The 17,109-nt window shown below is 42.0% G+C and overlaps 1 protein-coding gene across 4 annotated transcripts in view; it reads right to left on the reverse strand.

Moving 5' to 3' along the window:
* Positions 1-17,109, reverse strand: part of DENND1A (DENN domain containing 1A) — a 460,146-nt gene that overhangs the window by 137,381 nt on the left and 305,656 nt on the right. For all 4 annotated transcript variants that reach the window (XM_080927212.1, XM_080927210.1, XM_080927211.1 and 1 more), the window contains exon 13: positions 248-373. In XM_080927212.1, coding sequence (XP_080783338.1) covers positions 248-373 — 126 coding nt within the window. The remainder of the gene's footprint in view (positions 1-247; positions 374-17,109) is intronic.

The raw sequence follows: 17,109 nt of genomic DNA on the forward strand, positions 1-17,109 counted from the left end.
ATGACATAGCACTTAACACACAGGCACTGGGGTGCCTTCATGTCTTCCCTTCACTTTAAGAGGGAGGGATTCATGTAAAACTCCTTTACCCAAGACCCTCCACTACACTACACACACACACACACACACACACACACACACACACACACACCTTCCTCAAGGTGAATCAAAGATTTCTCATATCCAGAGGTGGCTTTTTGGTCCCTAATCAAACATAGATGCTATTACATGCCAACAGGCTACTTACTGGCTCAATTTTCAGTGCATTTCGATAGCTGCCAAAGAAAGCAGCCTGGGCCTTGAGGAAGGCTCTGGCCACCCCATCGCCTGTGGTTGTGGAGACCTTCTTCAGCCTGTTCTTCAGGGAGGAGATCTGGTGAAACATGAAAGAAGACAGTGTGAGAGCAGGTCATAGGGGGACAGATGGCTAAGCCTGGCACCCAGAGAATCTCAGATAATTCCAGGAGGGGGGTAAAAAAAAAGGTGTCCTCAGCATTAAGAATTGCTGTGGTATATTTTACAAATCTCTAAATGTATTCATTAGAGACTATAGTTTGGTGGTATAAATGTAAGGTTGTATAACAATCAAAACCATCCAATTCTAGAACATTTTGACTAGAAGAGACCTCATGCTCCCACCCTAGTCCTAGACAACCATGCACCTGCCCATCCTGCATAAGTCAAGTACATGGAACAACAGAGCAAGTAGGTTGCTCATGAGACCAGATTCTTTCATGTATCACAATGCTGAGTTTTCTATATGGCAATATACATGAAGTCTTCATTCCTTTCTGTGGTTGAACAATATTCTACTGAATACCACATCTTATTTACCAGTTTCTGCTCTGTGGCGATGAATCCTGGTAGCTATTTACAGATTCATGGTATGGAGACAGCAAAGGTTTGGAGGCAAGAACCTAAATCGCAAAAGTTGCTTGTATGGTGACGATCAGCTGAAAGGGCCTCTAACTGAGTACATGGAACTCTCTTGTGAGGTTGTAAGAGGGGAGGGTCATTTGCCTGGGCTACATTAAGTTAGAAGGGACAGGAACAAACATAGGGGTTAGCCACTCTACTTCTATAAAGTGAGGGGCGACAGATACAGTCTTTGTCTGAAAGTAATTGGACACTATCATATCACGTGTGTGTGTGTGTGTGTGTGTGTGTGTGTGTGTGTGTGTGTTGTGCACAAGCATATAGTCCTCTCCTGTGCTTCCCTTTCTGGAACCACAGACTCAAATGCCACAGTACTAAGGGGCCCTGAGGAGTGATACAGGCCCCTTGGACCCTTGGCCTTCAGGAAGGTCTGCCATGGATTTTCAACTTGAGATAGAAGTATGAAAAAACATGCTTTACTAAAATGTTTTAAAAAATTATCTACTCGCAATCCCCAAATAATAAAAACCCTGTCCCTCTTGAGTACTTGGGTGACATTTCCATCCTTTGAAATGAAGCCTGCCACTGTCACTCTTCTTCTGGCTCCTCAAAGGCCTTGGGCCACCTGTGCTGCGGATTATTCCTCACTTAACCTTCCCTGGCCTTTCCCTTTCATTCAGGAGGTGTTTAATTACCTTGGATTCACAAGCTGCACTTCAGGTGAGCCTCTCCTAATGGCCTCATTACCATCTTACACAAAGAAGGAGCCGCTGATGGTAACTGAGCAAACACAAGTGCGCTCCTTCCTGTCAGCCCCTGCTGGTCTGAAGCTAGCCAAGTGGTCCTGGGCTCCTGACACCCCGTGAGCACCTAGGCCAAGACTTCTGAAGACCTCACTCATCCTGCACCATGGAGAAGCTTTTGTCTTGACCTGCCAGCACTTCAAACTTTGAAACTGCAAGTGTATGTGTATCTAATGGCTCAGAATTGCATTCTGTCTCTTAACTAAAAGCAAAGGAAGAAAATGGGAGGCTTAGATAACCAGTCATCATACATCTAAAGCTGAACTTGCCCTGAGTGCTCCTGGGGTGTTGGTCATATCACCACATAGGGGCTTGTCAGGGGTAATTTGGGGTGGTAGAAGTGTCAGTGAGGATGGCTTCCTCCTTTAATCAGTTGTCACAGGAGGAAGACTGAAAACAAAGGGAAGAGGGCACAAAACTGCACTCAACAGTTCCTTTCTGCCGTAGCCTTCCTCCTCTGCAATCCACCTTGGGCACTGCAGCACCATCAAGACAGCTCCTGAGCCCCCAACCAGACTCTACCTCTTCATCCCTGCTCACAGCTACTCTGACATCTCATCAGCACTGAACCTGCCCTCACCTTTCAGTGCACATGACCTTGGCCCTTCTTGGTACAGCTCAATTCATTATCTGGGTGGGCTGTCTGCTTTTACCTTCTTCTCAATGCCACCTACTCACTGCTGTTCTGGTAATCTTGTAAATAACCAAATATAACAACTTTATCCCGGGGCAAATCCTCTGGCTCCTGGGCCCTCACTATTACCACCTTTGGAATAGCTGGGCTGCTTAGACAAGGTTGTCTTGCTTGACATTATATTAACTGATATGAAATCACTTCAGTCCAGACTTGACTTTTGTCTGTGCCTATCTTGCAGTGGACATCCATTCACTCTTTGAAAGACTGTCTGCATCTGTATCACCAGGGTCCATGAAGTGAACCCAGCCTCATGATACAGTGCTGCAGAGTTGGGAATGGCAGAATTCCTAACCATTATAAAACGATGTTCCGCAAACACTGTCAAATGTGGGAAGATGGGACTCAAATTGTAGAACAGTGTGTATAGCATGAATCATTTACTAACTCATTGTAATGCATACATGTGCAGTGAAAGCCAGAAGTGTCATGTACTAACCATTAACCATGTACGGGTACTTTCTGTTTTATAAAATTGATTGTTTTGATTATCCCTCATAAAAACACATGTTATTTTCATTATAAAGAAGTAGAGTGAGGTAGTTTTCTTTAATAGTCAAATTAGCCACTGCCTTGGGGCAAGGGAAAGAAGGTATCCAGATGTTCTCCCATCTGTGATACTTCTTTTAACCACTAAGCTAGGCCTATGGACCATGTAGGTGGTTCTCTCATGAGTTGCAGTCCATGAGCCCAGGAGTCCCCCAGAGTCCCCAAGTACAGCACTTCCGGTTGAATGAAAGTAAACAAGCCTGGAAAGGCATTTACAATTGCATGAGCAAGAACCGCATTCCTCAGGATTAGGAGCTGATCTTAGCTGGAAAGGACCCTGGGTTTGGGATGGGGGTAGGGAACAGAACTGATACCCATCTTAGCTCAGCAGCAAGGCAGACAAGTGGCTGTATACTGAGTGGGAGGGAACACAGACAGCAGTCACAGTAGGAAGAATGACACATGTGGCATTGCCCTCCTTCAGCCTACTTCTGTACTGTGCCTCTGTGCTGGGTCCTCAGGTCTCTTGATTTTACCAGCTCTTCTATTCCCACTGACTCCTCAGGCTGCAGCACAGGGTGCTATCTGCTCAGCTAAGGCCTAGGATTGGTGACCTAGCTTCTTACTTTCTTCACCTGTTGAACTTCAGATCCTTTACATCTATTACTAAGATTCTTTATTGAAACCCATAACAAAATCCACAATAACAAATGTTTTAGAGTCTTCAAACTTCTGTGAGGCCCCTTATAAAGCCCTGTTGATCATTCTTGGGGCTCATAAGCCTCTTTTTTGCTAACAGCCATGGCTGAAGATGTGCTGGGTTGGAGTTATATCATGAATGAATGAGGCATAGCTTTTTGGCCTTTTAATCCAGTTCCCAGCAGCTAGCAGAAATGAGCTCACTACTGGTTTAAAAGGGAGTCCCACACCTTACATATAACCATCAATCATCTTACTATTTAGCGATTTTATTTATTTATTTTTTAGAAAGTGTCTTGTTTCTATGTAGCCCTGTATGTCCCTGTATGTCCTTGTCTAACAATGTAGACAAGGTAGGCCTCAAACTCTCAGATCTCCCCTTGCTCCTCCCACCCCTACTCTAACACTGGGACTAAAGACATGTGCTATCACAACCAACTTCCTTTAGCTCTTTATGTAATAGCAGATTACATATCTTTATCCCATGAAAGAGGTGGATAAACCTTGCAACACATAGCAGCACCCAATAATGTGGCTATCTTGCCACTTTGTTGCAACTTGTGGCTTGGGGAGTAGGAGAGTTATGATAATACTATGAAATGTCATATCCAAGATATTCTTACCCACTTTTTGCTACCAGTGCTGATACCTTACAATATCTCAAACATTTTGTTATTGCTCTGAGGAATCCTAGCAAGGCCTGAACCTATGTCATTCAGATAAGGTTTCACCACCTCCATGGTTACTCACTGATCTCTAGTCCCACTGGCTATTTCCTATTTGGAATGCTCTCACCTACCATTTCTCTTTTAACTTACAGTTTACAACAGTTCAACTGAATTTTGTACAATGATGGGAATGATCTACCTCTTGCCTGGTGCTATTCAAAAGCAGATTGCTCAGATTAAAATATGGTTGGTATGACTGAGAAACTGAAGGCTGTATTTTACTTTATTCAATTTGAATTTAAATGGCCATCTGTAACTAGCGGATACCATATTGGATCATAAAGGGTCCTCCTGTTCAAATGCTATATCCTCATTCTACATACCTCAGGCTAGACCAAGATTCTCCTGCCAAGTATCTACTGTACCTTCTCCACCATCACACAGCTATGAGTAATGATGACTTTGACAACAGCAATTCAGGCCTGTATTTTCTAATAGACTATCCAATAGGACCAAAGTCACCTACAGGGTGGGCACATCACCTAACTAGAAACAGAGTTCTCAAGTCTGGCTCAAGCTAGTCTGTGCAGGAACCTTGTATAGAGCTGTACTAATTGTTGGGTGTGTAAATTGTGGAGTTCAGTGTTTGCTAATGTGACAAATTAAATATAAGAAGGAACAGAGAGTCATATTTCCCCTCAAGCAAATTGGTTGTCTTGCTTTCTTGAATAAACTAGCCATTAGACTTTGTTCCAAAATCCCTGGGGCATGGCTGGGTCCATAGGGCAAAGTGACTTATTTTTTCCTCTGCAGAGATGGGAAAATACCAGCTCACTTTGTTCTCTTGTCACTAGCAGTAAAAAATGGTCTAGTCGTTATTTGTTGGTGAATGCATGTATTGACTGAGGTCGGAGACCAATGCTGGGTGCTCTTCCTGCAGCCCCTTTTTGGTGTATATACGTGACGGTGGCTTCACTGATCACTTTCCTTATTCCACAAAGCAAGGTCTTTTGTTGAATCTAGAACTCATAGATTTGGTTAGCCTTGCTAGCTAGCTTACTTCAGGGACCCCACTTCCACTACCTGCACCCTGAGATTACAAGTGGGCCACCAAGCCCTCCTGGATTTTATATGATCCTGTGGGATACAAACTCTGGTCCTTGTATTTGTGAAGCAAACACTGTAATCTGGGGAACCATCTCCCTAATCCATACACCTTATTTTTGGGCAGTCTCTTCTTGAACTTGTTTGGCCAGACTGGATGCCCCCTAAGTCTCAGGGATCCTCCAGTCACTAACTACCTCACCAGCTCTGGAATTTTTGGTATGCTGTTGTTTCTGGATTCTTTTAAGTGGCTGCTGGGGATCTTAACTCAGGTCCTCAGGTTTGCATGGCAAACACTACCACTGAGCCATTTCTTTAGCCCCTAGTTAATCTCTAAAGCAGAAAGACTGAGGGTAAACTCACAGCACTCTCTTTCCAGTGATAACTCATCAAGAGAAAGAAATGGGAATACCCTACTAGTTAGTAAATGACAGGGCCAGCATTGGATGAAGCCTGGGTGAGGTAGGCACCGTTATCCCCACTACACAGATGAGGAAACTGAGACTCGGGCCCCATCTAGTAGATGTCCAGTGGTAGGCAGAAACCAAAGTCAAGCCTGGGTCTGCTCTACTGTGCTAGCCAGTCAACTTTCACTGCTGCCAGGGTTTCTTAGGACAGAAAACTGCACTTGTCCATGACACTAGCTTACTTTCTCCCAACCTAATATATCTCCATTACTGCTTCTGCTCATTCCCAGCTTCTCTATTTCTTTCTTAAGAACATGGTTGGACCTTGACCTCAGTTGGGTTTAATTGCTTCTTCTGCATTCCATTTTTTTCCCCCACAAAAACCTTGGTTCTCTGTGGGGGAGTGTAGGGCTATGCTTGTTATGCAGAGCTCTGTGCTGCGCAGGTGATGACCCTGGGGATCCTGATCTCTGTTCACTCCTTCTCTCTTGACAACTCACGGGCCACAAGTAAGTCAGAAAGTTAGAGGCAATGTCCTAATTCTAACCAGCCTTTTGTCAGACAAAAGGATCAATTTTCATTATGTGAATGCTTACTCTACTATGCCATAATGGGTTAGCATCCCATGAAAAACTTTCAAATCCTTAGAATGCTATTCTTGGAGTAAAGAGTATAATTTAAAAACAAAACCAAGAGTCTACTTTCACTAGCTACCAAAGAAGGTTCAGAAAAGGTCTGTCATGCACTCACACATTCCAGCCCCTTGCCCTTGAGAGAGACACATGTAGAGGTAAAATCTACCCGCTCTAATTCCCCCACCCCCTTTTTTGGTCCAGAGTAAGTACAATTGTCTTTGCTTTTTCTATAAACCAATTCAGCTTTAACACTAGAAACACACACACACACACACACACACACACACACACACACACACACATGCTGCAGTTAGGAAATCCTAACAACTATAGATTACGAGATCTGAACTCAAAGTGATATATGTGTATATTAGTAAGTTACCATTCAATAAAAAAAATATTTCTAACCAAACATGTGCAAGCACATGTATGCTTTTGAGGAAATATTTTCAATGCATGGCTCCCCCTAAAACTCCTGGCAGTCCAGGATTAAAGGTCAGATTTAAACCATCACCAAGCTTCACAATGCAATCTGTGCAGTGCCGCGTAATGAAATGGTTCAGTAAAGGTGCTCACAGAAATTCTTTTAATTAGGTCCAAGGCTTTCAGTTGTCAACATGAATAAACCAAGAAGCATTCACTTGCAAACAGAACACACAAAATAAAAATCTAAGTTATCTTTGAAAAAGAGCAGAGGTGCTTTCAAAAAGAAAGTTGGACACTTAAAAATAAACCAAAAACAAAAAACCATAACCTCTATCACTTTCTAAAACCAGTCCAACAAACAGTCTAGGAGACAGAAGTAAGGGATCCATGGATGTCTCATGATCCAGGAGACTACTGCTGAGCCCTAAGGAAAAGTTCTGAGAGGAAGGCTCAAGTTAATCATGACTAAAAATGTTTGCTGAAAGACTGATGAGTTTCTTCAAAAGTAAAATCTGTCTTATGAGTTCACTGTAATGACTTCTATATATAGGTATTTCTCTGGCAGACCAGTGAATGTGCCCTGGCAATACCTGAAAACTAAGTGACACCTGCTAAAAGCTCACCTCAATTCCCTCCTGCCCTCATGATCTGAGGTCCAAGGGTGGGCCTTGCACTGCAGGGGCATCCCTAAGGCATGCTTTTCAATGCTATGTTGAGTTGACAAACTAAACTACACACATCTGGGAATTTCTGCCAGGAGCTCACAGCAGATTCTAGGATTCAAAATGTACAAAATAGCACCATGAGAATATGGTGACTTGCTTTGAGAAACTGGGGAGCACTTGCACTGAAGTCTGAGAAAAAAGGAAAATTAATTTCAATTGCTACCGTGGGTTCTGATTTAGATGGAAACAAAGATGTTCAGAAATACCATTGGCCTTGAGACCTGGTGTAGAACAGATAGTAGAAACGAACAATATTAGTATGCAAACAAACAAACAAACAAAAACAGTAAGTTGTAAGTCAATGCCTTTAAGGTAGGAGTAGCTGCATATCTTAGTTCTAGAACTTAGGAGGCTGAGGCAGGAGCATCATTTTAATTCAAGTGTTAGCAAACAACTTGGGTAACATAGCAAGTTTAAGGCCAGTTTGTACTACACAACAAGACTGTCTCAGAACAAACCAACCAAAAACCAATGCATGTTCAGTAAATCTGTCAGAGTATTGATATATACTGTTGTTTAGACAGATCTGAGTTCAAATTCTGCCATGGCTGCTAGTTATTACCTAGATGTCTATAGGTGGGTGCTTAACCTCTTCTTTTTCCCTTTAAATAACAAGGTGATAAAGTACTTTCACTTTTTTTGATAGAATTTTTACACAGATCAAATAAATGTGAAGACTTTCAAAGCCCCTAGCACAGTGACAGGCACACATTAGGTGCTTAATAGATGGTGGCTTTCTTCTGCATTAGCCCAACTCTATAGTATAAAAGTCATAGGTTCACAATAAACATTTTCTAGGGCATCAATTACTGGGAATTTCTGTCTCTCATTATGTTGGGCTTAGTGGATTTATTTAGTGACCCAAACTTGGTGTGTATTTGGGAGTTAATGAAGTGCTTAGTGTTTACCAAAATAAAAGGGGAGTCTGTCTCAGCAACAAGACTGAGCTGAAGGGATACAGATTTTTATGCTTAGGGAGGCCTCCAGGCCAGATCCACGGTAGATCACATGTATATCCATACAGAGTGAGATATCTCCCGAGGGGATCCAGGCATCTCCACCTCCTCAGGGGAGGGGGAAAAAAAAAAAAAAAAAACAGGAAGCAGGGTGGGGGGTGGGGAGTGTGTATAATAGATGTGTTTCACAGTGTCCCTGCTGTGATGAACAACTTGATCCACTTACAGTTCCAAACACATGATGCATAAAAGAGCTGACAGAAATTCAATTCTTGCAAAGAAAAGCATCTGCTCTCTAGTGGGAACGGCCAAATATTAAGCAGTTTTAAGGCAGGGCAAAGACCTGGAGGAGCACACTTCATTATCTAGATAGCGTGAGCAGGAAAACGCAGAGGATTACAAACCAAGCAGAGGAACCCACATTCCAAGCATTAATTACCCAGAGTAAAATGATTCAAGTTAAATCTTTGTTACAACAAATATTAAACCCAGCTGTGTTTATGTCGCAGTTGTGAAAAAGGAGGAAAAAAAAGAAATCCATGTACAATATCTGTGAGCTCTGCCAGTTAATTGAATTCGCTGGCAGCACTTCCTCCACAGCGAGCCAAACATCCTCAAAGATAAAATGTAGCTTTAAACAGACCTGGGGAAAACGGAATCAAGAAATTTCAACCAATAAAACACAACTCTTTACTGGTATAAAAGTGAAGTAAAATTCAGTAATGAAAGGAAGGAAGTCTCTTAAACATTTACTGCGTTCCAAAGCTCAGCGTTGTGGTTTACTGCTGAGGGCTCTTCTGATGTCCTACAGTGCTCCTGCCCCAGCATCTTTAATGAAGCCCCATAAAGTCCTCAATTGTTGACAAATCATATACACACTCTGGCCAAGGTGCACTGGATCATGATGCCCCTTTCCTTCCTATATGGAATGCACAAATGAAGTGGACACTGGTGGTGGGCAGCCCAGTGCAGAACGAAGACAATTCCTTAAGAGCACACAGAGTGACACTGTTCATGCAAACTTTCCCCCAAACTCAAGTCATGTATTGGTAGATGTGGGACAGAGGGAAGGAAGCTTGGCCAGATTTTGGGAAGCTGAGAAACAATAAAAAGCAGATCCCCTTAGTTTGTGACACACCATAGCATGGAACTCAGCATATCACTGGATTCTTAGTTTATTTCCCACTGCCCTCCTTGAAGTCAAATTTGTGCTTACGACCACACTACTCTGGTCCTTCTGCCTCTTAGTCCTTCCCACATGTCTCCCTGCTTCCTGGACTGTGATGCCCTTCCCAAGCTCATTATGCTCATGGATAGCACCAGCATTCAACCCCACCTTCTGCTGGCGGGATGGTGACTGCTGCTTCTGATTTGGTTTTAGGTCCCTGTATCCCCAATACACTGAGCACACACCAAAAAGCCTTTGAACAAATAAAGAATGAAAAAAAGTGTTTACTCCTAAATTAGCTACAGATCTACCTATTGGAGATGCTTTGACTGAATTGCCTAGGATTCCCATGGACAGAGGCAAAGCTGCTGGTATAAAATAAAGGTGGGCAGGAGAGACACAAGAGACAATATACCCTAAAGAGCTATATGTGGCACTTGAACTCAACACAGAGAAAAATAGGACACCATCACAGGACTGTGAATCAGGGAGTGGTACTTCTGTGCTAGAGTTTGCTATCATGGACAGCATGAGGGTAGGCTTCAAGCAGAAAAATAGGGACAAAATAAGCAATCCTGCTATCCACTAGCTCATCTAACCAACCAGCCTGTGACCTCATGGAGAAGAGTGATGTCTTAATCACAAAACCCAGACCCAGCGAATGACCCCCAAATTAGTCAACCATCCATTAGACAGCACTACCACATGCAAACACACCTAAAGGATCAGATCTTGAGGATTCACTCCTGCAACACAGCATGCTGTTGCTGTGTATGGCTGGGCTCACCCACAGAACAAGGGAGCTCTCAGGACATCTCCAGGAGCTGGAGGAATCTTGGCTTCTGGAAGAACATGGCATTAGGAGACTCCAGCCAGGGCTTGAGATGAACGTGAAGCCTGTAAGCTGACTTTAGATCAATGAGGATGGAATACTCTTGCTGCATTTCTCCTGCCAAGTTCACAGCCAGGGAACAATGCATATTGCCAGTGAAACAGTATATTCTAAGTTTCATAGACACTAGCAGAGTAGGAGGCATTAACAGGGGCAGCTTCCCCCTCCCTTTTAAAATAAGGGTAGAAAAGCTAGCAGAGACAAGATTATCATCTCAGGAGTCTATGCAGCTACAGAAATCAAGAGCCATCCTGCTCCAAAGTTACCCATTGCCTAAGTTCATGAATCACAAGAAATCAGCTGGCCCCAAAGCTCAGTACTGAAATCTGCTCTAAACCAATTTCATTAAATCAAAACTGTTTTTTAAAAAAGATTTATTTTATGTATATGAGTACACTGTAGCTGTCTTTAGACACACCAGAAGAGGGCATCAGATCTCATTACAGATGGTGGTGAGCCACCATGTGGTTGCTGGGAATTGAACTCAGGACCTCTGGAAGAGCAGTCAATGCTCTTAACCACTGAGCCATCTCTCCAGTCCAAATCAAAACTTAAGGTTAAAGAATGTATGTACTTTGACAGACAGTCTAATGAGTTTTGACATTCTATGCATCTCACCAAGATCAAGGGACAGGCCATCTCTTCACTCCACCAGCTGGCCCCTCAGGTGTTTCTACAACCAGGCTGACTCTTACAGGCCCACTCTCTCTGCAATGTTCATGAATGAAATTATATCTATCATCTTGACTCTGGTTTCTTTTCACTCACAGTAATTCATTTAGAGAGTCTCACATTGTTTTGTAAATTCTGAGTTTGTTAACTTGTGACTTAATAACAAAGAAATAAAGGGTACAATAGTTTACATAAATCTACATTCAAGCAGTTGCCAGTTACTGTGTGCCTTGAGCAGCCCTGCCAGTCAGCTGTTTGAAAACCCTGTTGGGTGCTTGCTTTTCCTTCTCTTAGATAAACAGGAAGGAGTGGCGCTGCCTGGCATTGTGGAGACCTGTGGTAACTTCCTAGAAAACCAACTGTTTGTTCTTTTGCTTTTTTGTTTTCTAAGTGGCTATGCCATTTCCTACCCCCATGAGCTGGGATAACAGCTCCCCACAAGTTGTTCTACAACTCTCATACTTCTGGTGCCAGGCTTAAGGAGATGGATCAGTGGTTAAGAGCACTGGCTACTCTTGGAAAGAACCTGTGTTTGATTTCTGACATTCACATGGTGGCTCACACCTGTGTGTAACTTCAGCTCTAGGGAATTCAGTGCCCTCTTTTGGCCTTTTAAGACACTACAAACATGGTACATAGACATACATGCTGGTAAAATACCCACATAAATAAAAACAATAAACCTAAAAGTGATTTAAAAAATACTTGTGTTTGAGTTCCTGCTCAGATCGAAAAGTAACTTGGGACCCAGGAGTCCAAAAAGCCTCCTCAGAGGTGTTGTGGCCCCAGGGGGAGGATATCCCAGTCTGAGCTGGAGAGCTATAGTGTAGTAACTCCAGCTTTGCTGCTCTTCTTCAGTGTTGCAGCTCCCAGGGGAGGGTATCCCCAGCTAAGCTGAGGTGCTCAGAAGCCTCAGCCTTATTCTTCTTTGTTTCTTGGCTTCTTGAGATGAGTCACACCAGCAGAAAAATCTCATAAAAGAGATTTAGTGGGAGGGATGAATCCAGGGTTGGCTGTTTCTGCTCCCAGGTGAAAACAGTAGGGAGCTGAACACTAGGCAAGGCTTATATAGGGTTTTTTAGGGGGTGGAGCTTTGTAGGGCAGAGATTTTCAAGGTGAAAATTGGTGGGATTTTGAGTCTTGAGTTTGGGGAGCTCAGGGATTGGTGGGTTTTTATACTCAGGGACTGGTGGATTTCTGTAGGAAGCACAGATACTGGTGGGTTTTCCTGTTCAGACTTTTCACCTGAGATTAGCATAATCTGGAATGGGTCCTATTAAAGAGCCAGAGATGGCCTTTGTGACAGAGAGGTTGGAAACTCATGTTATGACAGTTAGAGGGGGAGGCCTATCTGCTGGAGCTCCTTAGGTGGAGGCTGGGCCACTTTTCTGCCTTAAAAGGGTTTACAAAGTTTACAAGGTGAGTCAGTCCACCAGTTGGTGTGAATAGCCAACAATGTGTGGTATCATTCTTAAAAAATTTTAAAGTCAGCCTAAATGGGATACGATATACATGTTACAATTTACCACTTTCAGCAAATATTTCTATGATTTGTGTGTGTGTGTGTGTGTGTGTGTGTGTGTGCATGCATGCAAGCAGAGTCAGTGAGAGAGAGAGAGAGAGAGAGAGAGAGAGAGAGAGAGAGAGAGCGCTTAACATGCACACTTGAGCATAAGATAGCAGCAGTCAACCTAGGATGTTGTTACTTAGAAGTCTACCGTTTTGTTTCTGCTGCTGCTGTGTGTATGTGCTTAATGAGACATAGTCTCACTGAGTAGCTCAGCTGGCCTGGAATTCAGAGATCAGCCTGCACCACCACAACTGGATTACCATGCTTTCTGAGATAGGATCTCTCTGGGACCTGGGACTTGCTGATCAGACTATTTTCTTCAGTAGATACCTAGTAATGTGTTTGGTCATATAGTAAATGTGTGCATAAGAAATAGAGTTTTAAGTTTCTATTTTTACCATACCAATATGTTTATAGTGGCCCACGGTTGTGGTATTAATGTTTACTCTCCATCTAATGATGCCACACAGTTTTTCCTGTGCCTTTTGGCTAAGTGGACATTGAAGTGATGTTCTCCTTGAGTCTTTTATATGCCTTAATTAGTAAGACTCTCATATTACTGAGACAGTGTTTCTTTGTGTACTTTGGGCAGCACCTTTTTCTTTCTTTAAAAATTTAAATTACATTTACTTATTTTGGATGTGTGCTGTGGCAGAGGGGTTACACATGTGTCACAATGTATGTGGAGGTTAGAGGATAACTTGGAGAAATCAGTTTTCTTCTTCTATCATGTGGGTCTCTGAAAAAAACCAGCTTTTAGACTTGGCAGCAATCACTTTGATCTACTGAGCAAACTCTCCTGCCCGAAAGCCTTTTTCTTTATAGCCAGAATCTCGAGAATGTTTTCTATGTCTGTAGTGTGTCTATTTTGTTAAGCGCCCAAGTTTGTAGGAGGTAAGCATTTGCCATCCCCAGGTCTACTTCACAACCTTTTCCTGTATGATGCATATCTTTGGTAACCTAGCTGAGAGATCTTTGCTTACCCCACATTTATGAAGATTCTCTCATGTTTTCTTCTACTTGTTTTGTAGTTTCATCTTCTATGTTTCCACACTTAATCTGTCTTGAGCTAATATTTGCATGAGGTAGAAGTCAAGGTTCCTCCATGGTATCCAGCTGTTTTAGCTCATTTATTTGGGGAACAGAAAACTGAAACAAGAGCAAGCCTGTACTCGTGTGAAGGTTTGCTTCTCATCTTCTCTGTTGAGTCTATGAGCTGGGTGTCCGTCTCCACTGGCCTGGTTACTGTCGCTGTGCCGTAGGTCTTGCGGCAGGTAATACAGTACTGAGCCTTTAGCTTCCCGTTTCAACATTGTCTTCCTTGCTCAAGTTCTTTAGCATATTCACATATCTACATTTTAGAACTAGCTTGTCAAGCTTCCCCCAAAAAAGCCATCTGGAATTTGGGCTGGGATTATATTGAATCTATAGATCAATTTAGGCAAATTAACATCTTAAAATATTGAGTAAAAAATATTGAGTCTTCCAATCCAAAACATGGAATATCTCTCCATTTATTTAGGTCTTTCAATTTTTTTCCTCAAATGTTTTATAGCTTGCAGCATACAAATCTTACACTTTTTTTTTGTTAAGTGTTTTTTGTTTTGTATGCTATTTTAAATGGCACTGTAAAAAAAAATCTCATTTTCAATTGCTCATTTCAAGTATATAGGAATACATTTGAATTTTGTACAGTGACATTTTCCTGTATCCTTGCTAAAACCAGTTTTGAAACTCCTAAATATTTTCCACATACAGAATCATGTTGTGTGAGCAGTGGCAGTTTTACTTACTTCATTGTGAATACGTGCTGGCCAATGATTGATATTCAATGTCTTCCTCATTCTGGGTCTTCATTTAAGTCAGGGTCTCTCACTGAATCTGCAGATCATTCAACTAGGCTGTGCAGCCAATGATCTCCAGGGATATGTCTGTCCCTGGCCCTCCCATCAGTCCTGGATTAAAGATGCACTCCATGACACCTGGGCTTTTTAAACATGGGTGCTTGGGACCAAACTCAGGGCCTCATGCTTGCACAGTGGTGCTTTGCTAAATGATTCCCTCAACCCCTATTTACTTTTCTAATCTTTGGAGATTTTATTCCTTTAATTTTTTTTTCTTGTCCCAGTTAGTTAGCTGGTCTGAGACTCTTGTTTAGTGCTGAATGAGAAAAGGAGACATCCTGTTTTGGGGTCTACACTTCAGTTTCCCCACTGGTATGATGTAAGTAGTATGTTCTTCCTAAAAAGTTCTTACCATGAGGATACCTACTCACTAAGAGCTTTCATATGGATGGGCACTGAATTTTTCCTAAACATACATGTTCTTTTTGCAGCTCTCTTGATCTAGTGTTTTCATTGGGCAGATCACTGAAACTGATTTCTAATCTGTATTAAGTTGATCACTGTGTCTTATCATCATCATTTTTTTTATTTTGCTGGATATAATTTGTTAATATTTTGTTTTAAAATTTCACATCTTCATAAAGCATGTCAATACGTAGCTTCTTTTTGTGTGTGTGGTTTTTATCTCAGGACAATCCTGACTTCACTAAATAACCTCAATGTTCTGAAAAACTATGTATGATTGATTATATTTGTCTTTAAAAGTTTTAATCATAAATACAATTAAAAAAAGAATAATGGCATTTATATTTTTCTCTTCTTGAGTCATGTTATAAATTTATGCATTTGAGGAATTTTATGTATTTCACCTAAATTGCCAAAATTATAGGCATAAAGATAGTCTTTATTTTTCCTTTATTGGATATATTTTAAATTTACATTTCAAATGTTATCCCCTTTCCCTGTTTTCCCCCTAGAAACCTCTTAACCCATTCCCCTTCTCCCTGCTTCTATGAGGATCCTCTTTCACCCACTCACCCACACCCTCCTGCCTCTCTGCTCTGGAAATTCCCTACAGTGGGGCATTGAGCCTTGATAGGAACAAGGGTCTCTCCTCCCATTGATGCCCAACAAGGCCATCCTCTGCTATGTATGCAGCTGGAGCCATGGGTCCCTCCACATGTATTCTTTAGATGGTGGTTTAATCCCTAGAAGCTCTGGGAGTCTGGTTGGTTGATGTTGTTATTCTTAAGGGATTGCAAACCCCTTCAGCTCTTTCAGTCCTTTCTCTAACTACTCCATTGGGGACAATGTTCTCAGTCCAATGGTTGGCTTCGAGCACCCACCTCTGTATTTGTCAGGTTTTGGCAGAGCCTCTCAGGGGACAGCTATATCAGGCTCTTGTCAGCATGCACTTTTCAGCATCCACAATATTGTCTGGGTTTGGTGGCTATACATAGGATGGGTTCTCAAGGTGGGGCAGTCTCTGGATGGCCTTTACTTCAGTCTCTGCTCCAAACTTTGTATTTCCTCCTGTGAGTATTTTGTTCCCCTTCTATGAAGAACTGGAACATCCATATTTTGGTCTTCCTTCTTCTTGAGCTTCATCTGGTCTATGATATGTACTCACTGATAAGTGGATATTAGCCCAAAAGCTCAGAATAACCAAAGATAGTCTTAATGACTTCATTTTGTTTTTCCTTTTTAAAAAAACTAACCATTTATTTTAGAATTTTGCAGATTACAGAAACCAGTGAAGGCAGTACAAAGAATACCCACATCTCATTCACTCAGCTGTACCCATGATGTTTCCTGTATCATCACTGAAAGTTCATTGAAACCAGGGGTCTGGCAATGGCACACTGCTCTGAGTTAAGCTCTCAGCCCCACTGTGACTCCTTTGTTTCTTCCCCACTGTTCCTTTCTGTCTCAGGTTTCCACAGTGACCTTTGTTGTCATACTCTGTCTCCTCTGCTGTATGACTAGTTCCTCAGTCTTTGTTTTTTATGAGACTGACACACACTGATCAGTTATGTTGTAGAATGTTCCAAATTTTGAATATGTGAATTTTTTTATAATTAGGATACATTTTAGAAAGAACACCAGATCAAAGAATCTTTTCAATCATTGGGTCATATGACAGCCACATAACACCAGGATGTTAAACTAAACCCAAAACCTGGATGTTTATCCATGAAATTTATTGTGGTTTTCTTTGCATGACTTATTTTTAATTAATTTTTGTGTTTGTATTTGCATAATGAATTTCATGATGCCATTTTTGTGTGCAGTTCTTACCATTCCTACCCATGGCCCTTCTCTCTTGCTGGGTCCTTCTGGGCAAACTTTTTTTTAAAGATGCAAATCACTTAAAGCTATATGTTAGTGTGAATTCCTTCCTGGAAAGAAGGGCACTGTTAGATATTTCTTGCTTTTCTTCTGTATGGAAGACTGGTTTATTCTCCCCAACTCTCTGATTAG

Source organism: Micromys minutus, assembly GCF_963924665.1.
Source record: "Micromys minutus genome assembly, chromosome: 13".
Classification (NCBI taxonomy): Eukaryota; Metazoa; Chordata; class Mammalia; order Rodentia; family Muridae; genus Micromys; species Micromys minutus.